The sequence below is a fragment of the Balaenoptera ricei genome, chromosome 21, assembly GCF_028023285.1.
Source record: "Balaenoptera ricei isolate mBalRic1 chromosome 21, mBalRic1.hap2, whole genome shotgun sequence".
Classification (NCBI taxonomy): Eukaryota; Metazoa; Chordata; class Mammalia; order Artiodactyla; family Balaenopteridae; genus Balaenoptera; species Balaenoptera ricei.
This window is the reverse complement of record NC_082659.1, coordinates 17,812,249-17,838,493: the sequence shown is the minus strand read 5'-3', so window position 1 is coordinate 17,838,493 and position 26,245 is coordinate 17,812,249. Positions and strand designations below refer to the sequence as shown.

General features: G+C 42.7%; 1 protein-coding gene across 1 annotated transcript in view; it reads right to left on the bottom strand.

Annotated features, from left to right (window-relative positions):
- The window catches only part of MTUS1 (microtubule associated scaffold protein 1), a 165,944-nt gene that overhangs the window by 2,086 nt on the left and 137,613 nt on the right, over positions 1-26,245 (bottom strand). The window contains 8 exon segments of the mRNA XM_059909793.1: positions 1-204; positions 769-866; positions 3,389-3,505; positions 6,198-6,293; positions 6,448-6,521; positions 7,953-8,058; positions 9,452-9,666; positions 25,168-25,234. Of these exon segments, the coding sequence (XP_059765776.1) occupies positions 1-204; positions 769-866; positions 3,389-3,505; positions 6,198-6,293; positions 6,448-6,521; positions 7,953-8,058; positions 9,452-9,666; positions 25,168-25,234 (977 nt within the window).

Sequence of the window (26,245 nt, the reverse complement as noted above, 5' to 3'; positions counted from 1 at the left end):
GAGATGCTGGGGCTGGGGAAGGAGCCGGAGTTCCGCGGCGACTGGAAGGGGATGGCGGGCGACGTGGGGGACCTCTTGGGGCTGCACAGGTCCCCGTTGTGCAGCTTCCACAGCAGCTCCTCGTTCTCCATGGAGAGGCGCTTGTTGACTTTGGACTCCTTCTCCAGCGACTCTTGCAAGACGGCCTGCTCCGTGGAAAGTTGCCTGGAAGACAAAAAAAAAAAAAAAAAAAAAAAGCCAGAAATCCTGTGACTCTGAATTGCTTTTTTCTTTTTTTTTTAAAGGTTGAAAAAAATCTTACTATTTTAAATTTGAGAGCCCCAAATGATCTCTTTGGAATAAAAGGAGCTACTATGCGTGGGTACTGGGCTGGCAGAGAAACCCGGGAAGTGTGACCTAGAGCCGAAGAGAAAGCTGCACTTTGGGGCAATTTCATAGTAGGGTGAGTGACGCTCCCACAGCTATGCTGCATGTCTTAAGACCCTCGTACGTGTTGGTCTGTCTCCTGTTTGGTCTTGTGGTGCTCCTTCTCTGAAAGGGAAGGGAAGGGAAGGCTTGCCCGCTGAGGGCTCAGCCTTTGGTCCAGGCCACTGTGGTAAAGGCACTAAATGCTACAATCGTATTTTTCCGGATGGAAATCAGAACCTCATTAACTACCCGCTTCTGTTGCATTTCCAGGAGGGGCATGGGTGGAGTGTGGTGAGACAGTAACACTCGATGTTCGAGGAAGGGAGGAGCTCGGGGAAAATAGGACAGTTTTATTTTTACCTTGAAATTGCCATGTGCTTGTCCATCCGCGCTTTTAGTTCTTCATTCTCCTGCTGGAACCGCTTCAGTTTGTCCACCAGTGCTGTGTTGTTGTCCACCTTGGTGTCAACAAGAGGACCAACATTTACACATTATAGATTACATAAAGCCCCTTATTTCCCTAAGGTACCTACCTTCCTGACACCAGCACACACTGGAGAGACTTAATTCGGGAAAGTTGAATAGTATGTTGACTGTCTCTACACTGACGCGCAGCAAAACAGAGCATGTGGATATTACTTTTTAAAGGTCTGCCAGGCCACGTGAAAATGGACAAACCCAGGGGGTTAGTGATTTGTTCAAGTTCACATGGTTTTAGAATTCCCAAGAATTGGTGCCCTGCCTTTGGCAACCCTGGGGGCTGTGCCTCTTTCAGTTTCAAGGTGATAAACATTGGCTGCCTAGCCGCCGTTTTCTTTATCAGAGGCACTACAGCTTCTTGTGGTAAATTCTGAAAGGAAAAAAGAATCCCACATTTGATGAAAATTCAGTTTGTGGCCATGTTTAATATGACTTTAATCATGGTCTCCCGGTTACTCTTCAGCGTTTACCTCCGAGTGGCCACATAAAGCAATCCACAAAGCTCTATAGAGCCTTAAAATAAACAAGTGACACTACAGAAAGCATTCCTCTTTAGTTGAACTAAAGATACGTTTGTTTGCCTATGGCTTGCCCAGGCTAAACTTTCAAACTGATCAGTTGACAGATTGAAGGATAAAAGCCCAGAAGACGTTGAATCAGTTGATGAATTGCCAGTTACATCCCTGCTTACTTTCTAAAGGTAAGATTTTATTACTTGCTCGGAGGCAACATCACAGCTCTGTCAGAATTCATTCTAAGTCCCTGTCACTGCTGCCCGTGACTAAGCTACTGTCACTCTGGCTCTTAGTTTGCAGTCCTACTGTTCTTAACATCTTATTATCCAGAAAAAGCTTAGGCCAAGCCAATCAAGTGAAATATCCAAAAAAAAAAAATGTGACTAGCGTGTAAGAAAAAGGGGGCATTGGAATTTCCAGGAAGTATAAAGGAATTCAAGATAAAAACATGAGGTAGGAAAATCTGGAATTAAAGACTGTGGGTAGGAATTAGCCTTAAAATATTAATCTCATCCAATTCCTCATTTTACTGGAGAGGAAACTAGCCCTGGAAGTTCGCTCTTAGAGCTAATTATCAGCAGAGCTAGTTTTTACACTGAGAAAGCCTCCTCGCTTTCTAAGTGTCTTATTTTCAACAAAGGCCTGGAGCTTACAAATAAGGTAACAGTGGGTTTACCTGTCGCTGTATTAACCCCTTCTTCTGCATATACACCATGCCATGCTGACTAATCTCTTGGGCATGGCAAGGGACAGAAATACTTGTGCATCAACAAAGGTCAAGACATATGAGTAATTTTACAGCAGAGTCTGTTCTTACTGCACCTGATGGTTTGAAGAGTTTTGATGTGTGCATGGCATACGGGGCAACCAATTATTAACAGGATTATCTGAGTCACTGTTGATGGCCACATTGGCAGTCATGAGACCTGATACAACAGGATGACCTTTGGCAGGAACTGGTGTATATACTAGGTTGGGCCCATTAATAGACCATGAGTTCTTTCCTTCCTTTACAAAAACAAAACTTCCTGGTCATTCAAAGTGCCCATCTATCCACATGGGGGCTTAGCTCTTACCTCGCTTGATAGGTAATAGTCTCTAGAAGAAAACCAAACACCAAAACCCAAACAAACAAACTAATGATGAGTGACTTCCATGCCCCCCTACTGTCCAGGGCTGGTTTGGGTTTGAATTGAGGTACTTACTCAACACTGAGTCGCCCAGAATTAGGGGGAGAAGGGACAAGCAGTGCGAGGGGCCTGGCGCAGTCACAAGTGGTGCACAAAGCACAGCAGTGGCTGGGAACACCTGTGCTACCGCGGCAAACCCTGCAGGCTTGGCTAGACTCCTGGCTCTCAGCAGTCGTGTTCCAGGGCTGGACCAAGGCTCACACACGCACGCAGTCCTGGATGGGCTCGTCACACGCTAACGTCTGCTAACGTCAGTTCTGTCCTAGAGGCCGCAAACTGAACTTTATTCCTATTTTGCAGAGTGCTGGCTACTCGTACAACCGGATTAATTTTATAAGAGGGCAATTCTTTTATCACAGTCTAATTCACACGAAGCAAGATGAAGAATTTAGATCGCAGGATTCAATTGCTCTGACGGAATTAATTTATGTACTCAACAGTTTTGAGCAAAAGAAACCCACCCAGAGGTGGTGGTATATTAAAGGACAGCTTTTACATTATTTAAAAATTCTTCTTACGCAGGTGGATATTCCCAGACCACTGAAACGGGAGACACTTGCCTGTTGTCATTTTTCCAAACACTGAATGCTACCTTACACGTTCCTTGAAAAGAATGTTCTAGAAGGTAGCAATGAATAAGCCTTAAGCTGACATGGAAAAGAAAGTTTAACCTCTTCTACCTCTCCTATGTTTCCCATCTTTAAATAGCAATTAAGACAATTCCACAGGTCTAGTTCAGAGGCCGGTTCCTGTGCCTCAGGTATTACCCCGTTTAAGGTTCTGAATGAAATGTACCAGTTTCTCCATTTTCATTAACTTGATGTCCTGTTGGTGCAGCTTCTCATTCTTGATCTCTAAAACAGCTTTCAGGCTTTCTAACTCTTGCTCCAGATACATGATCTGAGGGTTTTTCTGGAAAACACACAGCAGAATATGGCTGTGACTGATCATTTAACACAATCACATGGTTCAAACTCTTAATATAAAGACATTTGATTAGATTTAGAAATTAAACAAGTAGCAAGAGACATCAACCTTCTTACAGCAGTTTCAAAGAAAGGTGAAAAGAACGGTTAAGATATTTTTAACTTCAAAGTCTTTGGTCTTAAGAATGAAATAAAACATTTCACATTTGAAAACAAACATTTCACTGACTTATCAGTAACTTAATATGGAAAAAACATTGGTAGCACCAAATATTTTATTGGAAGTAAGATAAAAAGCACAGCTTACAATACAAAACAGAACTCTGGCTAGTACGCAATTCCAAGTCTTGGACAGGTGTCGGGGGAGAAAGGGAACAATAGTTCTCTCTATCCAAAGTCAGTAACTCATGAGGAATGAACGGGCAGTGCGTTTACTGGGCTCTCTGGAAAACAAGAGGAATGGCAATCACGCGCTGAGTCTTTTGGACGTTCGCTACGATGGGACAAGGCTGGCCCGGCCATACTTCTAGAGCAGGATTAACACCCCATCATTTTGTGACACCCGAACACCTCCATGGCACAGAGCCCGTGCACTACGAAAAGTCTATGCAAGATAAACACTATGTAAGGGGAGATCATCCTCTGAGAGCACGAGACCAGGGTGGATTCCCCAACTCCTTGCTTTAATTACTGAAATTCAAGTGAACCTTCCAAAATGCATGACACAAGCTAAAGGCACAAAATCTATTGCTCTGGGGTTCAGCCAGGGAATTTCTCAGACAAGAGTCAGTGGTGGTGATCATCAAAACTATCCTCCCGGACAGTGGTTAACGCTCTGGAGCAACCCTCAGGGAGAATCAGGGAAGGTGCCCTTGGGGATCACTTAAACCCCTCACTTCGCAGAAGGAGACAGAATTCCACAGCTCAAGCGACCTACCTGCTCAGGGCCCGAAAGTGCTGGGGTGGCGACCAACCCCCGATCCTCAACTCCAGGGCTCTTCCAAAAACTTTCTACATTTCATATACTGTGATCCTTTTACATATGATTTTTTTAAACCATAAAGAGAGCAAATCCCATCTTGCTGATTTTTAAAGTCAGAGCGCATGCAGCCTCCCTCCCACTGCACCTTTTCCTACTTCTCTGCCCACCTGGCCCTTTCTCCCTCACTCTCATACACGCTCTTTTCCCACAACCTGGGCAGGCTTAGGTGGGGTAAGGCATGAGACAGTCCTGCTTTCCTCAACCTGTTTCCCTTCTGAACTTTTTCAGGGGCTTCTGCAGGATCAGGAAGCTCTTTAAAAGCTTTCCCTGAACCAAGATTTACACCTTGCATGTGAAGTCTATAGATTTCTTTTGCAATCGAATTTTTCTAAGAGTCTTCCAGAATAAATAGCTTTGAAATTTCATTGAATAGGACCTCATCCAATTGCATTCAAATGTCTAGAGGGTCTCTCAATGACATATCAGCAAAAGAGCTCACTGAGGGACGCAGGTACTTCGAGAGTTGCGACAGGTCTTAAATGGCACAAAAGCTCTGCTTCTGCAGCCCCAGACACAAATACATGGAATGAAAAGACAGAAGCAGCCCCCATCCCCCCGCCAAAAAAAGTTGGGGGGATGCAGAGGAGTAAGGATACAAGTTGCAAGAGAAAGTTGAGTTTACCAGAGAAATTTGTCGTTTTCCAAAGTGAGGACTGGACTTCCCTGGTGGCACAGTGGTTAAGAATCCACCTTCCAATGCAGGGGACACGGGTTCGAGCCCTGGTCCGGGAAGATCCCACATGCCGTGGAGCAACTAAGCCCGTGCACCACAACTACTGAAGCCCACAACTACTGAAGCCTGCGCGCCTAGAGCCCGTGCTCCACAACGAGAAGGCCGCGCACAACGAAGAGTAGCCCCCGCTCGCCGCAGCTAGAGAAAGCCCATGCACGGCAACGAAGACCCAACGCAGCCAAAAATAAACAAGGTTTTTAAAAAGTGAGGATTATTCATACAATGAAATATTGTTCAGCCATAAAAAGGAATGAAATGTCTGTACCTGCTACAATATGCACGAAACTTGAGAGCATAAGCTGAGGGAAAGAAGCTGACACAAAAAGCCGCATATAGCACAATTTCATGTCAATGAAATCTCTAGAACAGGTACATGGATAGAAACAGAAAGGAGACTGGTGATCCTGTAGGGTTAGGGAGTTTGGGGGGGGAAATGGGGAATGACCGCTAAAGGGTGCAGGGTGTTTTTTGGGGGGGGGAGGTGATAAAAGTGTTCTGTAATTAGATCCTGGTGACCAAGGTATAACCTGTGACCTGCTGAATTGTATATTTTACAAGGGTGAATATCGTGGTATGTAAATTATATCTCAATATAGCAAGTTAATTAAAAAATGAAGTCTTTACATAAAACCTTGACCCTAATTGATAGTTTTCCTGTCTTTCTGTAGGTATTAGCTTAGATCACTTGCAATATATTGGATTTCAGCTGTTATGTCAGTTTTTAGAGTTAAAAAAAAAGACACCAGTAGCAGCCACTTTATATGGTTTAAAAATCATACTGCAAGATATGAAAAAGATTCCAAACCCATACTATTTCTCTAGCTGCTGAACACTTAACTGACTCTAAAAGACAGCTAAGCAGAAGAAAAATTCATTAGTGATGGGGGAGCATACACAACTTACTAAATTTGCTTTCTCTCTTGATATTCTTTTTTGTTCTTCTGATTTCAACTTTTCATTTAAAGTGTCATTTTCACTCTTCAAACCATTGATTTGTTTCTAAAACACAAACAGTGAAATGTGGAACATAAGTAAACAAGCAGGCACCAGAAACATTGCAAATGTGCACAGAAACGTACCAAAACCACACAAGCCTCGAGAATGATGATGGCGGGGTGGGCAGGAGGGGTGGTGGTGATTGAGATTTACCTACCTCTAGTGAGTCCTGCTTCTCGTAAAGCAAATCCTCAAGTGACTTCTTTTCCATTTCATGGCTTTTCTTGATCTCTGGAAGTGATATTTTTTTGAGTCAATAACATCCAACAAGATCACTGTATTCTACAGTCATTAAAGCACATGGATTCAACAGTTGATTATGAGGCACTGAGCCTACGTTACTTTATATTTGTATGGTACTTTTGTACAAATTAAACTACTTGTTCTCAAATTAGCCCATGAGGTGAGTAGGGCAGATAATTCCCATTTTATGAATGAGAACATAGAGGCCCAGAGAGGCCAGAAGACCTCAGGGAACAAAGAGCACGCCTGGGGGGAATGGGGATGGAGGCGGTCAGACACTGGCCTTCAGACTCCTGGGCAGGAGGCCCTGTGCTCTGTTCCAGTTGCCCTTCACGAACCATCAGAAGTCTCAAATTAAACCCATCTCCAGCAGGAAGGAAGAAAAACAACGTTTACCCAACATCTACCCTGGGCCAGTCACTTTTACATGTTCCCATCTCTGACCTCACACAACAAGTCTGTTTTTCTGATGAGAAGGCCCTTGACAAAGTTCACAGGGTCAGTTCTCACCACATGTCCATATGTTTCTCTGTAGATGCAATGGGTTCGGTGTAACAACTTCAGCTACATGGGCACTTATCTTCTGTAAAAAATGGCTTCTTATTCTTTTATTTCAACCCTTCCAATCATGATGAAAGAATAAAACACATCTTTTTATTCAACAAATGTCATCTACATTTCACAGCAGTGCTGGTATGCAGAAGTGCCTGGCATGGATCCTTCACCATGGTCAGGATATAAACTGACACTCAACTTCCCAGGATCGGGAAGTGGTCAAGCACAACTATTACCAAAAGGGCCTTAAAGTTCCTTAAAAGTTCATTCTATTTCCTAAAAGGGGCACTTCCCTGGTGGCACAATGGTTAAGAATCTGCCTGCCAATGCAGGGGACACGGGTTCAAGCCCTGGTCCGGGAAGATCCCACATGCCACGGAGCAACTGAGCCCGTGCACCACAACTACTGAGCCTGTGCTCTAGAGCCCGTGAGCCACAACTACTGAGCCCACGTGCCACAACTACTGAAGCCCGTGTACCTAGAGCCCGTGCTCCGCAACAAGAGAAGCCACCGCAATGAGAAGCCCGCGCACTGCAATGAAGAGTAGCCCCCGCTCACCGCAACTAGAGAAAGCCTGCGTGCAGCAACGAAGACCCAACACAGCCAAAAAATACATTAAAAAAAAAACAAAACAAAACTATATTTCCTAAAAGGCTGGCATTTGTAACAAACTATTATTTGCATCCTTAGGGGAAAGGGGATCTCCTCACAATGAACAATGCAAAAAGAAACCAAAAAACACTCCAAACTGAATACCACAGGGTATTCTCTAGAGGGGAAAGTTATGAATCATTTCCGTTTTAAAACATATCACGCTGTTCCACTAGCTCTTATTCTATTTCAATAGAAAAAAGCATTCTTGCCTGAAAGGGAGGTTTCATAGGCCTTCTTTAGCAAGTCTATTTTCTCTGAGTGGCTTGCTTCAATTTCCAACTTTGAGGTTTCATGGGCAGCACTTAAGTTGTCAAACTATAAGAAAAAAACCAAAACAAGACAATAGTTTACCAGTAAAAAGTCCTAAGGTGAATAATAAGCAGCAGCATGAGGAAATCTGACACCTGAGCTTGCATTCAAGTCGAAGGCCTACCAGACACATGTAAAGAACAACCCATTGGGGTTTGCCAGCCCCCATGCCCCACTCCACCCTGCCTCAGGAACACGACACGCAGCTCTCCAGGTTCATGGATGGAAAGGGCTGAGTCCACCATACGGAACGAGGATACGTTCCACGGTGACAGGACCATACAAGCTCTACGCCTGTCATGCTGGCCTCTATATTCTCGGTCCCTAGCACATGCCTGGCATATAGTCGGCACTGTGTAAATATCAGCTAAATGAAAAACTGATTTTTAAATGGGAACAAGGAAATTAAAGAGAGGTTTAGGATATACTATTAAGTGAAAAATACGAGTTATTAAACAAGAGCCATTTTCAAAAAGAAGAAGAAATGCAAGCCAATATTTTAGCAGCACCAGAATGTTTGCAAAGGGATTATTTCTAGGTAGTAGGATAAAGGGATGTTTTATTTTATTTTTTAAAATATATCCGAAAAGAAACAAAAACGCTAATTTGAAAAGATACATGCACCCCAATGTTCATAGCATTATTTATAATTGTCAGCATATGGAAGCAACCTAAATGTCCATCAACAGATGAATGGATAAAGAAAATGTGATACACTATATATATATGGACCACTACTCAGCCATAAGAAAGAATGACATTTTCCATTTGCAGCAAAATGGATAGACTTGGAGAGCCATTATGCTAAGTGAAATAAGACAGAGAAAGACAAATACTGTATGATATCACTTATACGTGGAATTTAAAAAATACAACAAACCAGTGAACATAACAAAAAAGAAGCAGACTCACAGATATAGAGAACAAACTAGTGGTTACCAGTGTGGAGAGGGAAAGGGGAGGGGCAAGATAGGGGCAGAGGAGTAAGAGGTACAAACTATTAGGTATAAAACAAGCTACAAGGATATTGTACAACATGGGGAGCACAGCCAATATTTTATAATAACTATAAATAAAGTTATAATCTTTAAAAATTGTGAATCACTATATCGTACACCTGTAACATATAATCTTGTACAGCTATACTTCAATTAAAAAATTTTTTTAAAGGGTTTTAAATTTTATCTTTTTTTCTTCTGATCTTTTGCTCAACGTATGTACATTGCTTTGATCATAAAAAATTTAATTTAAACTTTTCATTTATTTAAATTTTAAAGAAGTTCATCAAGGGATGTCCAACAAAGAGAAGGTCATCAAAGGAAGGCCATCATCAGACAACAGTTAGAATTCAAATTAATAGCCATGGCCAAGCACATGCTCAGGTTCTGAAAGCACAGACCTGCTCCTGTAACTGAGTTTTGTACTTCTCTGCTTCTTCGATGTAGATATTCTGAAGCTTTTCACACTCCCCGGTGTAAAATTCTTTAAGCCGATTCTCCAGCTCTGTTATATCAGTCTGGTGCTGCTGGTTTAGCTTCTGGACAAATCCTTCATAAGCTATTTGCAACTCATTCCTGGCTTTTTCTAACTTCTCACAGGTGGTTGAAGCAGTGACTGAAAAGAGATGGAAAAAGAAAAGGGAAAATGACACTTAACCTGCTAAATGTCCTAAATTCATAACATTCACACACAGATGTGATGACTCTGGAAGCATAAACACAGGGCTCTCAGAGTACTCGATTCTCTTAGGACCAGATTTTCAAACATAATAGTATAGAAGTGAACGATAAAAGGGAATGAGAGGAAATGGTCTCTGGCAGCAAAAAGCCAATTGTCTATCACGCAGTAAGAGAAGTCCTTGAGCAGAGCCAGGTTCCCAAGTGAAGAGCACCCTTTCACATGGTGACCAATCAGTGCAGGGGCTGTAACGAGAGGAAGCTCTGATTGGCCGAGGCATCTCTAAGGCGGGCCAGCCACTAGAGGAGGCAGCTGAGATGTAGAAGGAACAGGTAAGACCAGAGAGAAGCAATAAATAGACTTTAAGCTTGTACGCAGTTGAAGCGAATTTAGACTCGTTACTTCAAAAATACAGTAATAAAAACAAAATACTAGAATATACTGAACACAAATCACCAGAACATAAAAACTTTAGGAAAAGTACATTGAGAAGCTACAATATAATGTAAATATATTGAAAGGTTAACATTTTTAAAAGGCAAAGTAATTTGATGAACATAAAATCAGAGCATCCTAACTCTTCAGTACCACTACCAAAAACAGAAGTACTAACAATACCTTGCAGAACTTGCACATAAACACATACCCACACACACTATAATAAATCCTGAAAGAAATGGGACAAAATATATGCAAATGAAGCAACCGACAAGGGATTAATCTCCAAAATATACAAACAGCTCATGCAGCTCAATATCAAAAGTACCCAAATAACCCAATCAAAAAATGGGCGGAAGGGGACTTCCCTGGTGGCGCAGTGGTTAAGAATCCACCTGCCAATGCAGGGGACACGGGTTTGAGCCCTGGTCCGGGAAGATCCCACATGCTTTGGAGCAACTAAGCCTGTGAGCCACAACTACTGAGCTTGCGCTCTAGAGCCCGTAAGCCACAACTACTGAGCAACTACTGAAGCCCATGCGCCTACAGCCCAGTCTCTGCCACAAGAGAAGCCACTGCAATGAGAAGCACGCGCAGAGCAACAAAGAGTAGCCCCCGCTCACCACAACTAAAGAAAGCCCACACGCAGCAACGAAGACCCAAGGCAGCCAAAAATAAAATAAATAATTAAAAAAAAAAAAACTAAATATAGAACTACCATATGACCCAGTAACCCCACTCCTGGGCATATACCTGGAGAAAACCACCATTCAAAAAGATACATGCACCCCAATGTTCATTGCAGCACTATTTACGATAGCCAAGACATGGAAGCAACCTAAGTGTCCATCAACAGAGGAATGGATAAAGAAGATGTGGTACATATATACAATGGAATATTACTCAGCAATAAGAAAGAATGACATAATGCCATCTGCAGCAACATGGATGGACCTAGAGATTGTCATACTGAGTGAAGTAAGTCAGACACAGAAAGATAAATATCATATGATATCGCTTATATGTGGAATGTTAAAAAGAAAATGGGTACAAATGAACTTACAAAACAGAAGTAGAGTCACAGATGTAGAAAACAAATCTATGGTTATCGGGATGGTGGGGGAAGGATAAATTGGGAGATTGGGACTGACATATACACACTACTATACGTAAAATAGATAACTAATAAGAACCTGCTGTATAGCACAGGGGACTCTACTCAATACTCTGGAATGGCCTACATGGGAAAACAATCTAAAAAAGAGTGGATATATGTATATATATAACTGATTCACTCTGCTGTACACCGGAAACTAACACAACATTGTAAATCAACTATATGCCAATAAAAATTTTTTAAAAATCCCGAAAGAGCTCTATCATTTCTTGGGAAGCCTGACTTTGGACTTTTGCAGCCTTCCTGTACTGGTGTTAGATATGGGGGAAAGGAGTGCTACTCTGTCTGTAAGGAGGATGCATGTTCTCAACACCCCAGAGTGCCCATGGATTCATGCAAAATGGGTACTGGTAAGTCTGTTTATTATAAAGTAATCCTTATGTCTCGTTTGGTAAGGAATATTTATTTCTGGAGTAGTGGAAGGAAAAAGATTGTTTTAGGGAGGAGAAGAGGATAGTTTAGATCAATGATTATTCTGACCTAAGTAGTGGGAAATTGGCTGGCTCCTGGGATGAATTTCGGGCAATGACGTAGACTTGTTTTCTTGGGAATATGCCACATGGCCGTAGAAATACCAGCCCACACTTGTCCCATATCAGTATTCCTTCAGAAGTAAAATAAGTCATATTGAAATAATGACAAGCATAGTGTCTGCTAAAGAGAACCCTTAAAATTCAAATAAACCCACAAATGTTTACTGAACTAACAGTAAAGGCAAAAACAAAGCAAGAACTACTACCCTGATATCGAGGGTAAGAACTGTATTCCACGATGAACAATGGGGAGGCGGCACAGTGCACCTTGGGAACTAGAACATTCCCAAGGCAGAAAAGTTGGGGAGAAGACTCAACAAGGCAGATGTAGGCGAGATTATAGAGATCATCAACATCACCGACAGCTCAGGCCTTTGGGACTCTGTTTGGGAAGTTATTTTTTTCTTTAAAAGAATTTATTAAAAGATGATGGCCAGGCCGATTGCTACGGAATACCCTCCTCATATCACTACTTATTTATCAAAGGAGGAAACAGTGATTCACGAAGGCAAATGTTAGCCAAAGAAGTAAACGTATTCGCTTCCACTGCCTTTCCAAAATAATACAAATAAAATTATAGGGCCACAAGCCTCCTTGTGTGAATTCCATGTTACAGCTCTATATGAAAGAAGGCAGTAGAAAACTATTTGCGAGCAGTCAATAGAGGAATCAAAATAGCTTTTCTAGTCAGAGAAATCTTGATTTCACACGGGTTTCTGACTTAATTCCCTCAGGATTTCAGATAACAGCAAAGTAAAAAACAAAACAAACAAAAAATTCTAGCTCATCTGAATGCTCATATCTGAGATAAAATGTCTAAGTGAACCAAAAACTAGAAGAGCTTCCGTGTGGAAGTTAGCAGTATGCTACACCTGCCGGATTTCAACACATCTTCTTGTAATCAAAGACTGTCAGTCTGAACGTGTAACTGTATAACTTTAAAATCAAAAAGGATAGATGGAAATCCTCTCACATTGGCGGCCGGACAAGGTGTTTCCTTTTTTTTTTTTTTTTTAAAGAAGCTTAAATAGTGTTTGATTTTGTTGGCCACTGTGCGGAGGTAAAGGGAGGACAGGAGGGAAGGAAGGGTACAGGGAAAAAAAAATGGGTCGGACGGGGGAGCGGTGGTTACTGCTGTTAGGACAACAGTCCCAGGGCAGGCCCGGCCCCAGGTGGTGACATCAGCCTGCAGCTGTGCAGGAACAGCTGGGCTGAAGTGATCCCTCACACAAATGGCTCTACGTTGAGTTAACGGGCCTGGGCTCCTGGGGAAGCACTTATCTGGCATAAAGACTCATGAAATACTTTTCTAAGGGACACACATGTCAACGCTGTATCAAGGGTTCTCAGTACCCCTGTTGGCTGGACACACTCGTGGGGAGAATCAGGGACGCCAGCCCGGGGCTGCAGTCCTGGACTTTTCCTTGTACTTATTTCAATTTAGGAGCGATTTCTATGCCACCTGGGCTCTTACTCCTGTTCTCAGTTTTGTCTCTTCCTTGCTTATTCTCCAGAATTCCACTCAGTCTCAGTCAATTAATCAAACACCCAAGACAGCCAAAATCAAACACGAATCTTTCAGAATTCGGACTAAGCAAGGAGTTTTCGCACAGTGTTAGGCGATACTGTTTTCATGAAGTTAGGGCACAGATGCAAAATCCACAGAGTACAAAGTAGTCCTTTTGTCCTTGCTGTTTTAATCATTCTATTAGGCAATTTTTAAAAGCATGTCTGTGATAAAGGACACCAAAGAGACCACTGCCTGCAGAAAAATTGATGGATTATCATTTTTGTGCCCATATTGGTAAAATGCAGAAGCCCTCTCCAGCAATCTATTAATTAAAAAGAGAAACAGAGTTTTCAGAGTTAAGAAGCAAAAGAAAGAAACCAACTCATTTACAAGATCAGCCCTAAAACATAAGGCCACATTACAAGCTGGAAGTTGACATTTCAACCTGAGATGAACCAGGCCTTAGAAGAATTCGAGGCCAAGGACAGAACAGGAAAAACAGAGGGACACTCCCCTGACAATTTAAAACATGGATAACTAAGCAAGGGAAAAATATTTCAGAAGTGGTGAAATGCTTGAAGTTTTTCCTTTTCGATTATTTGGATGACATCTACAGAAGGCCCAATGCCAGAATCAAATGTAACCTTGAGAAGAGAACTGGCTTCGTCCTGGGTCCTTCAGCAGTTTTCCCCAGAAGTGAAGTACAGCCATTACCTAATTGGTCCTGGTGGCCTTTCCTAAGAGAAAGAGGTCAGATTTTTATTATTTCCATCTCATGGAGACCAATTTCCCTTTGGTGACTGATAAGTGTACTGTTTACAATGAAAAACATTACACAACCATGGCCCTAAATTGTTAGTATTCTTTTGAAACGATACACGGCTTTCTTAATTTTTATATCTGAGTAGCAGGTTTCATCATGAGACAACTGGAAATACTTTAATTCTCAGGAACATAAATAAATGTCTTAACAGAATAGAGCTAAATACTTAGGTTCAAATCTCAGCCACACCACTTACCTGCTATGTGATTTGAGCAAATGACTTAAGCTTTCTAAGCCTGAACTTCCTTATTTTTAAAATGGTGCTAATATTAGTGCCTTCCCTGCAGGATTAAATAGAATATATGTGAAGCGCTTGGCCGGTGCCTGACCAGAGTTAAGTATGCAACAAATGTTACTGTTATTATTGCTAGCTTTGCCAAAGTCCACCTTCAAATGTGTCTGAAGAGTCCTAAAAGTCATGCTTGGGGGAGAGGGGTGTCCATGACACAACGTGACAGTTACAAAGATGCACTGCTCGTCTAGTATTCAAAGAAGGTAAACACACACACACACACACACACACACACACACACACACACACACACAGAGGATAGGGTACACATCCACCCCAAAGCTTCACTTTCTAATACTACTGTTCTTGACATTATATGCAATAGAATTTCCCCAACTTTTAGGTAATTTTATCTAAATTGGACATAAAATATGAAAAGAGAAAAAAGAAAAAGAAAACTAGGGAGGTAAGGTCACTCAGAGGATCATGCAAAGTTTCACGATGCCACACAAGAGTTCGTGACCGAAAGAAGAGACAAACAGGAAAGCAAGATGACTTCATTCTCCAGCTGTGCACCCACCCTCTCCCTAGACGCTTCCAGCAGGCCTGCTGTGGGTGCCAGCTCTTCCTTGAGCAGGGTTCCCTTCTCCGCACCACCCAGGAGGGCAATGAGGTGTCTGGTCCAGCCTCTCCTGCCTCCTCTGGGTCTCTCTCAGTCTCTCTCTCTGGCCACCTCACCTGCTTTTATTTCTGGGCACCTCTCCACTCCTTCCTTTAACAGCACACACTTCTCAGGGCAGACATGCTTTTTAAAAAAACAACTTATAATTGTGGAATAATTTTAGATTGATAGAAAAGGTACAAAGAGACAGTACCAAGAGCTCCCATATACCCTTCACCTAGGTTCCCCGGATGTTACCATGTTATGTAAAGCCAGGACATTTGTCAATACGAAGGTTTTAACGTTGAAGCAATACTATTAACTCTACTACAGACTTTATTCCAATTTCACCAGTTTTTCTACTAATGCCCCCCCTTTTTTAAGAATAAACTTTTTTAGAATAATTTTAGATTTTCATAAAACTCGTAAGGATAGAATAGTTCCTGGATACCTCTCTCCCAGTTTCCCCTAACTTTAACTTTAACTTTCTTTCTGTTCTAGGCTCCAACCCAAGATAGCGACCTGCATTGACTCATCACATTTCCTTCGTCTTCTCTAATCTGTGAATGTGTCTTTCCTTGCTTTTCATCATCTTGACAATTTTGAAGTCAGGCATTTTACAGAATGTCCCTCAACTGGGGTTTGTCTGACATTTTCTCTGCCTACTCCCCTGACCCAGAAATTCCACTATTAAGAATATATGTGTGGGACATACTCCCACACATATAAAATGAGGGACATACGAAGCTATTCACTAGAGCATTTTTTGTAAGAGCAAAACATTACAAACAGCCGAATGTCCACCATGAAGAAACTGGTTAAATTAATTATGGTATATCTATATAATGGAATAGTTTCCAAAAAATAATTTTACAGCTGTTTAAAAAAATATTGAGGAAGTTCTTTGTGTATTGATCTTTAAGAAATGCTAAGCAGAAAACAAGGTGCAGAACAGCATGTATAATACTCTGCCACCTGTGTATAAAAAGGAAGGGGAAACAAATATCTATCTTACGTTACTTCTCTTGTACCCCAGCCCCAGAACCATAAATGGGGACATAACCTTCTATCATAGTAGCACTATTATTTCATAGTATTATTCTCTGAAGGGAAATCTGCTGGTGACACACTTCCAGGGCAAGAGACCATGTTGGTTACTCTCTTAAACTGGGGTCTAATCTGCTTCAAATTGGAGATAATATACCTGAACAAAGTAACCAAGAAGCCCTTTTTAAAAAGTAAAATGCTGCTTTGTGGAGAGGCTGGTGCCCAAAGAACAACAGAAGGGCAGGGACCTAGACTATCAACAACAAGCATTTCCAACTTCTGCAGATCAGTTTCCTGATACACCAGGTAGGACTAAATACCACCTGCTCTGCTAACCTTACAGTTTGGTGAGGATAAAGTGAAAGAGTGCTCTATTATGTAGAGTGAGTCTTCACAGACTGTCTGTGGAATGATCATCTACTCAGAAAAGCCCCAGGTTTTGCTCCCCAAAGGTATTGCTTTTTCACAAGACCAAGAAATTTGGCAGACATGCGAGAGAGACAAAGGTCTCTTTCTGAATTTCGAAATTAGCTACAAATAGCTTTCAGATTGCTCTTGGGCATTATATGAATTGACAAGAACTGATTTCAAAAGCCTTCCACCACTAATCACAACTTACTAGGAATTTACTTTCACAAACCTCCAGCACCGTCAAATCCATTCTCCCATAAATAATACCACCTTCCCTTTAAAACTCAGTTCATACTTTACAAAGTGCTCTCATATTTATTATTCCATGTAATAGAATATAGTCATGTCTTGAGTTAATGACATAGGTATTATCTTAAATCTCACTTTACTAGACTACAGAGGGAACGGACGTGGCAGAACTGGGTCTAGAACTCAATCCGCTCAGCCCTTTTCAGTGCAGGTTCTATAGCACAGAACACGGAACCGGATCCGAGTGGCTGTTTTCTCAACTTGAGATGCATTAAGAGAGAAGTTCATGCATTCATACAATGGACGCCTCAGAATAATAGGGCTTAATTCTCTTGTGCAAGCTAGAGAGACTGCAAAGTAAGGCAGGTAAAAGAATGACCTTTTTTCTCCCTACACTGATTAGTCCTGATGAAATCTTATTCACATGCAGGATGACGGTCTGGTCCAGTCACAGATCTTAGTACAAAGGTGCCAGCTGGGCCTCCACAGAGCCCCGGGTTCTCCCTGCCAATAAAAGTCTGCAAAGGCTTTGCTGTTTTTCAGCTTAGTCACTGGCCAACAACATGCTGCAAAACAGATGCTCTCACAGTCACAACAGCAAACGTTTCATGGACCAATCAAAACACTTAGGCTGGAAAGTGGATCTGAGTCAAAAGCCTGGCTGAATAACCGGCATAAATGTTCTAAGCTTCAGGCCTGAGGAAAGCAAGTTAAGACTTTAAGGAAATCACATTTCAATCAAAAGAATAAATTTAACATTAATGAACAGGTGAGTCTGATACTATTCTGTGTCTCCTCCCTGATGATTCATTTTTAGGGGGCAAGGTTCAAAAGGGCAGGTCAAAGTTACTGGTAGGCAGGGACCTCCCTGGTGGTGCAGTGGTTAAGACTCCACGCTCCCAATGCAGGGGGCCCCAGTTTGACCCGTCCAGGAACTAGATCCCACACGCATGCCGCAAGAGTTTGCATGCCACAAGAGTTTACATGCCACAACTAAGGAGCCGGCAAGCTGCAACTAAGGAGCCGGTGAGCCACAACTAAGGAGCCCTAGAGCTGCAACTAAGACCTGATGCAACCAAATTAATTAATTAATTTAAAAAAACCCACCTGGGATTTATAAAAAACAAAACAAACAACAAAAAAAACCCCCAAAGTTACTGGTATGCCTATGATTCGGAAGCCTATGTACAAGAATGGACTCAGTTCAGTTAGAGCTATTTGGTATTATTCTCTTACTCTGCTCACTTAAGTCTTACATGTATTTTTTACATTAAATGAACAACATTCTGGACAGCTAGTGTGCTGCCGAAGTGTGGCCCAGGCAGCACCTGCGTCCGAGTCACCTGGATGATCATTATGAGTGGACTCCTCCATCCCAAGCCACCCGAGTCAGAACCGGGGATCTGCAGCTTTAATCTGGCCTATATTATTACACAGTGAAGTCTGAGAACCACCGTTCTAGACAAATTACATTAAATCAGGAAAAACCGAACATATCAAAACTGGACACGGACAAGTGAGGAAAAAGACCAGGACAAGGAAGAAGACTCAACAGGCTTTCAGAACAGACACGCTTGGTAATATTGTGCATCTGTACAGGTGAAAGAACCCAACCTTTCACTTACAGAGACAGCCAGCCAAAGTCTAAATTTAGGACAGACAGGCAAGGATAGAAAAAGAACAAGCCAAGTTTAAGACGGAATCAACTCCATCTTCAATCAACTCAGTGAGAGGAAGAATTGTTTTGGCATACGGTTGGTTTTCATTACATATTAATAGATTTTTCATTAAAGCCCACTTCAAAAATCACTTCTGGAATTCTGCAACTCAAAAGTGGCTTAACTGTAAAGAGTTTTAAAATTACTCTAAATATACAACCTTGTTAAACCACAACTGTACACAAAACTAGTGAAAGAATTAACACATTCCATAAAGGTGTGAAGGGAGGTTAGTTCACCGACACAGTCAAGTGTTGATTAGACAATGTGTACGCTGCTTTAGGCAGAGCCAAGTCACTTTTTCCGAGTACATAATAACAAGATATTTTAATCTAATAATACTTCTTGAACTCTTGACTTGAATAAAAAGATCCCAAAAGTAGTTATCAATGCAAACTAGTGTTTATATCAAATGATTCCCCCATCTTCCCAACAGTTTCACCATGGTTTCTTTTTTTTTTTTTTTTTGTAATTAACAGGAGTTTGGTGGTCTGGCCATCCTAGGTTTTTATCCAGGTGCTTTGCTTTTCTAGCCTATTGACCTTAAGAAAGTTACATAACTTTTAAGCCTCAATTCTTCCCTCCCTCCCTCCCTCCCTTCCTATACAATGCAAACCAGTAGACTTAGAGATGAACACTGATGTTAGGAAAGAGTAGGCACCCAATAAATGTTGCTGCCATACCCATCATTTTTACATACAGAGGGCAAAATCGACTAGTCTTTTGAATCATTATTATGGGAATTCCAGGAATTTTTAGTGAATAAAGGGTTAAAATCTCATTTGTATCATGACATAGGAACAATCAGGACAAATGTATAAAAAGATGTGAGTTAGCTATTAATTCTGATGGCTAGAAAATAATTGTGAAATACAAACTACCTTTTTCTTCATTAATTTAGATGAAAAAATGTTATTCCAATGATTAAGATTAATAAAAATACAGTAGGAACCCTAAAAGATCATAATTATGGCTCTCCATTACACCAACATGACCCTAAGAAAGAATCAGAATGACACATTTATTCCATATCTCAGAGGTCAAATGTTTGCTGTGGATTATGTAGAACATTAAATTGAACTGTCATTTATTCTGAGGGCTGACATTTTCAAAATGACCTGATTAACTGCGATTGTCAGGCACAATGTAAAATGTCTTCAAGAGAATTATAGCTCATCTTACTTTATTACTTATTCTTAACAGTTTATAGGAAAATATCTGTGTACAGAAACCATCAAGTAGAAGCATATTATAAGGATAAAACCAGCTTTCCCTAGCTACCATCCTCAGCAGTAAAATCATTCATTCATTCTCTGAAGTACTAAGCATCAGAAGTACTAACTGCCAGGCCCAAGGTACTAGCTGGTAGAGCTACAAAGATGAAGGACATACTGGCCTTGCCCTTGAAGTGCTCACAGCTCTGCACTGTGAAAAGAGGTCTATAAACAAATACCTATAAGAGCAAGGTACTTGAAGGGTATAGTAGAAGGTACAGTTCACTTGTCTGAAGGATTTGGGTGAAACTGAATTGAAGACAAGGTATTTTAGCTAGGACTTTAAAAATAAGTAATGAGAAGAAGGAGTTTGAGAGGCAAAAATAGAAAGATAGTGGGAAGAGGAGACAGCCTTTCAAACAGAGAGGAGGCACAAACGAGGCATGAATGGGCCTTTGCCTGGGACCTTGGGAGGGAAAAGGAGGTGTGCAGAGAGGGGAACGAGGGTCAGACACCATGAAGCTACACCGGAAGGTTACAGACACATCATACACGGTGCCTTTAGTATGCTTGGACTTCTTCCCAAAGCCAAAATGGAGTCACTTATGTTTGTTAAAGATGTCCAGTAGAGGACACACATGAGATTTATTACATGTATAGTCCTGGTAGCACTTGGAGAAGAGAGAAGCAGGCCTGGAGGCAAGGTGACCTGTTGGGTGGCCACTGGGATATACTGCAGGTGAGAAATTACAGGACTTAAATTAGGACAGTAGCAGCCAGAATGCTGAAGAGAGATGGATCTGGGAGACATTCAGAACACAGACTGGTATCATGTGGAGGATGGAGGAAGAGGGTTATGACCTTAGTTGGCAGCCTGGGTGGGAAGTGAATAATAATCCAGTGCAGAAGGTGATGAACAGACTTTGAGGAATAGGTCTGAATGAGGAGACACTGCAGAGTATTCCGGAAGCAAGGGGCTGGGGAGTCAGGAAGGTCTCATTACACTGGACTGGCTCATCCAGAGGCAGCTCTTCACTGGGAAAACAGTATTTACAGCTTGGGAAGGAGGGGACTAGAAAAATAAATCTGTGAGTCATCACCCTATAGGTTGTAGTTGAAACCATGGGAATGGGTAAGGAAAACAGCCGATGATGAAAGCCTTACGATGACATTATTTAAGGGGTAAGTGAAATTATGCTACATCCACTCAAAAGGCATTACCATGATCATTAAACACGAGCGTATGAAGACCATGAGGCAAAATGGGAAAGTGCTTGACACAAGTTTAAAAATCAGAGTATCTACAATAAAATGGAAGGATCTCAAAAACATTATGCGTGAAAGAAGCCAGACACAAAGAGAATTTATTGTGTGTTTCCATTTACATGAAACTCTATTGTAGAATGGACAAAACTAACCTCGAGTGATAAAAATAAGGTCAGTGTTTGCTTCTCGGGGAAGAGGGTCTACTGGAAACGTAACCTAAAGGTGTAGGTTACATGAGTGTGTGTGTTTGTCAAACTGATGGAACAATAAGCATGCCGCTGAATGTAAATTATACCATAATAATAATAATAAAAGAGTGCAAAGTGGTATATATTCATATAAACAAAGGAATATGCCAAAATACGGAGCTATGGGCTATTTACCCCTCACTCCACAATTTTCGTTAATTTTCACACATTGTTCTTCAATAAAAAGAAACTTTAGGGAATTCCCTGGCGGTCCAGTGGTTAGGACCCCATGCTTTCACGGCCAGGGGCCCAGGTTCGATTCCTGGTGGGGGAACTAAGATCCCACAAGCCACGTGGCACAGCCAAAAAAAAGAAAAGAAACTTTAAAACCTAAAATGCCCATAAATATTTATCAATTACCCGTGAAAATGGAAAGCATATATATTTTTTTTCAGAGGAAGCAGGAATGGATCTCTGCAATTAAAGAGTTTACTGTCTGGGGACTTCTCTGGTGGTGCCGTGGTTAAGAATCCGCCTGCCAATGCAGGGGACATGGGCTCGAGTCCTGGTCCGGGAAGATCCCACATGCCGCGGAGCAACTAAGCCCGTGCACCACAACTACTGAGCCTGCGCTCTAGAGCCTGCATGCCACAGCTACTGAAGCCTGTGTGCCTAGAGCCCGTGTTCTGCAACGAGAGAAGCCACTGAGATGAGAAGCCCACGCACCGCAACGAAGAGTAGCCCCCGCTTGCCGCAATTAGCGAAAGCCCGTGCACAGCAACAAAGACCCCCCACCAAAAAAAAAAGAGTTTACTGTCTGAAGACAATAGGAAAACACAAGATATAGTATATACACAAATGCAAAATATCAAGGGCTCTCTGGAGCAAAGGGAGCCTCATGCTTTGGTTCTGAGGAGACTGAGAGGGGGTTTTTAAAGAGTTTTGTGCAGAAGCAAATGGTACGTTGTTCCACAAAGCAGGCGTGGCTCAGATGCAGATACACACAGGCTGTGCCGGAGGTAATAAGCTGGGTTAAGCTGGGAGCAGAGGGCACCTGTCAGGAAACAAGTGAGACCACAGTGGGCAGGTCAGTCAGGGGAGGAGATCACCGGAGGCAGTGAGGTCTGACGATCAGAAGTGCAGACTTTACTTGGGTTTCAGTGCCCCTGAGCTTATGAGTTGTCCTTTATTCTTTGCAGTTCTTAGCAGTTTGGGAACCTTGCCTCAATTTTCATAGAGGAGGTAAAGAAAAACTACTCAGTGGGAAAGCGACACCAACGATGTCCCATTATGTCAGAGGGGAAAGGTGGGTACTTTGATGGCATTGATGGTGGCGGCTCTCTTTTCTTGAGTTGCCTGTGATGGACCAATCACTATGCCAGTCACTTCACAGGTACTACCATCTTATTCAAACTCCAAAACAATCCAGCAAAATGCATATTAACTTCCTATCACCGGTGAGGAAACTGTGCTCAAAGAAGTCAGGTAACTGCTAACCAGGAGTGGAAGGGCAAAAACCCAGACGGTGGACTCCGCACCCCAAGCGCTTCTAACATATCAGGAAGGGATCCATCACGTCTCACCTTTCCATTTGTACGTGAAGAGCAAAAATAACCTGTCCTAAGGCATTTCTAATAATATTTAGTCGAATTACTATTCCTTTCTGCAGCAGAGTCTCTGCCCTCGCAAAATAGCAAATGCAGTTACTACACAGCTGTCGACTGCATGCATCTTAACAACTACTATTTAATAGCAGTTAATACTTGGTGGTAGACGCTTTGCAACAAGTTACCTCATGTAATCCTCGTGGCCACCCTTGAGGCAGACACTGCCGCCATTTTACAAAGAATGAAGTTGGGACAGAAGGCGTGTGCTCTGTTACCCCTGCCCGAGGTCACCCAGCTACCAAAGATCTGAACCTGGATAGTATGACCACACGGTCTAACCGCTTTGTACCACTGCCTCACATTTTAAAACTGAGCTGTAAACTTTGCGGTGTGAACTTATTTCTATTGCAGCTCACGTACAATCAATCAAACCGGCAGCTCTGAGAACATTCTTCCTGGACTGTTCCATCAGAAGAAGGCTTCTCTCCCTTCCCCTCATGGAACCAAAAACCTTCCCCCAAATGCTCTACGCTGTTACGTGAACAATTCGATCTGATTCACCAGCAGTAATGCCACACTTCCTGAGAGTGTAGCCTTGGGTGACCGGATGATATGGCCGGGCCAACCACTGCATCCTGACACTCCGAGAGCAGCAGTGAAGCCACACTGGGGCACCGGCTCCTTATCACAGATGGGAAGGTGAGAGTGGGTGCAAACGGCTACAGCTATTTCCTGTCGGGCTAAGTAACCAACGGGGGGTGCTGAGTCCCTGGGTCCCGTTGAGATCACTGAATCGCGCTATCCACGGAAAGGTGGACAGAGGACTCCCCCATTCAAACTGACTGAATGAGCAAAGTGTTCCCTTGGCGTGTCTGCCTCGTCCTGGGGCGGGGCTGAAACGTGAACCCCCGGGGAGGCTCCTCTCCACCTCTACCGGCTTAGAGCGAACCCTGAAACACACAAAGGAGACCTCTCTCCCGATCTGCTAACCCTATATCCATTACATTGCTTAAGGCGCAGACAAAAGCGAGTTAAGTTGGTCATCCGGGTAACCAAAAGGACACCAGTCACGTTCAGTAACCTGGCAGAGAGCCTTAAACGTCCCTGGGAGCAAGGCTGTTTCTTATCTGTGGTTTCCTTGAACTGTTTTCCTAGAACTCTCAAGTCTTTGGGGTCCTGAAGTTCCATCTGTCTTACAATTACTCTTCCCAAAAGAGTCCTTCCTAAGATCAGGAGAAAATGATGTCCAGGGTGAGGTATTAGGGCGAGTCAGGAGTCTGGCATTGCCCTGCATCGGGGGGTGAAAAGAGAAGAGGAATACAGAAGGAAGTCTTCACCCCACGTTCATGGCTACTTGATTTTTGCCCTGGCATGGCAGGGGAGGGGGACTTAAGAGGGTTCAAGTCCAGCAAATTATATTGACAGTATTTAAACTCTGGTGTTGTCCAAAGAAATATGAGCAGTTTGTCCTGGAACTAGACAAACATAATTTTCAACTCTGGCCGTTGCCTTTGCATTATTTATACACGTACCTACACACGCTTTCAGCACACACAGAAAACCGCAAAGGGCAAGGAAGGCAGCCTTGCAATGAACTGCTCCAGACCTGGCTGAAGCTACAGCAGGAAGCTGACTGTCTAGGGCCGTGAAGCCTACACCGCATGGGGCTCCCAAGGCAGTCAGCTGACTCCAACACGCCAGGCTGAGGTAGGAAAGGCAGCGTTGTCTCTGCTGCACGAACCCAGGGCTCTTCCAGGAAAGACAAGAAGTAGAAGAGAGTTCGGCCTGGAAACAGCAGCCCTGGGGGGTGAGTGCCACAGACAGGAGAGACACCTGGCTTCCTGTGGAGCTGGGCCCTTACTCACTGCCAGACCAGCTGGAAGATTAGCACAGAGTGTGCCTTCTAATGCCATACCCACTACTCACAGACCCCCCCCCCAAGGAAGTGTAATATAATCACTGCCACTGGAGAGGGAATTTTCTCACCACTCTTTCATATGAAAGATGGTTCCGGAAAGAAAAAAACCTGACGGGATTATCTAACAGGAATCCACACAATTACAAAAACCATTCCGTCCTTCTCTTCGGGAAAAGAAATGTTTTGGTCATCAGAAACTCTGCTAGGCTTAGTCAGATCAGTGCCCAGAACTCTGTGAACTTGAGGTCAAACTGCCAAGATTCAACAGAAACGTCGAGAGTCAGTGTTTGCGCAGATACTGGAGTGAGTGGCTAACACTGCCAGCATGCAGCTCCGGACACCACGCAGAGAGGAAACCAACGTTGACAATTTTCCCCTCCACCACCGGAAAAACCTGCAAGAAGGGGAAAAAAAAAAAAAAAAAAAAAAAAAAAAAAAGCTCTTACCTAGCTCTCCCCGGAGGTTAACAAGCTCTTGAGATAGGGTTTTGTGTTGTTTCAGGGCTTCCTCCCGCTGTGGAAAACACACATCAAGTTACTAATGTTTTCAAGAGGGTCCCTTTCAGTAAAGCACACATTTGTTATCACCAGGAAAATGAGACTCAGAATCGAGAAGCCAAGATATGAATCATTTAGGCTAACAGTTCGTGTTGTTAAAAAACACAGATGTCCCTTAGTTGTTAAGGAAATTCACATTTCAAAAATCTGTATTTTCTCAGGTCCTCGTGAAACATTCATTTGAGGCACTGAATGGCCCGTTTAAAAATATTTACTTTTGAGCCATGCTTCACTACTGATCCCAGAACCTTTCAGCTAAGGCATACTTAAGACGTAATGCATTCTCCTCCTCCAAGGGCAATAAAGGCCTAATCAGTCTAAGATAAACGATTAATGTTCTAAACACATGCACTTATATGAACTTTGTCCTATATTTGCAAATAGAAAAGTTTCCTTAGGAGGCTAATCCTTCTAAAAGGAAGACGCGAAAGTCTCTTACAAAGCCACGGCGAAAAAAATAATCCTTTAAAAACAAAATGAAATTAATTTTACTCAGCTACACGTTATTTTCTAAGGATGAAAATATGTTGGAGCAGCTATCATTCTAAGGAGAGGTTAGAGAAATGAATCAAAGACAATCAGGCAGCTGCTTCAGCATCAAAAAAGCAATTATCAATCTTGTCAAGAACCATTTCCAAGTTACCCGCAACTCATCCGCAAGCACACAGACACACATGCTTGTACAAACACAGCAATTAGATACAGTTTCTTACGAGGCAGTTTCCCTCCCACCAGCGGGTAAGGAAGGAAAAGGCAGAATTCAAAGCTCTCTGGAAATGCCCTCCCTGGGATCGCCCCGGGCAGAGCTCCCACCGCAGCTGGGTCGCAGCGCTGCGGACGGCAGATCACGAGACCGGCCTTTGCAGGCGAGAGTTGCTTGTCATTCAGTTCCCCCTCACGCCAGACCACCTCCGCCTTCGCCCCTGGCGTTCTTCCAGAAAAGCACTAGAAACAAATGCTAATTACC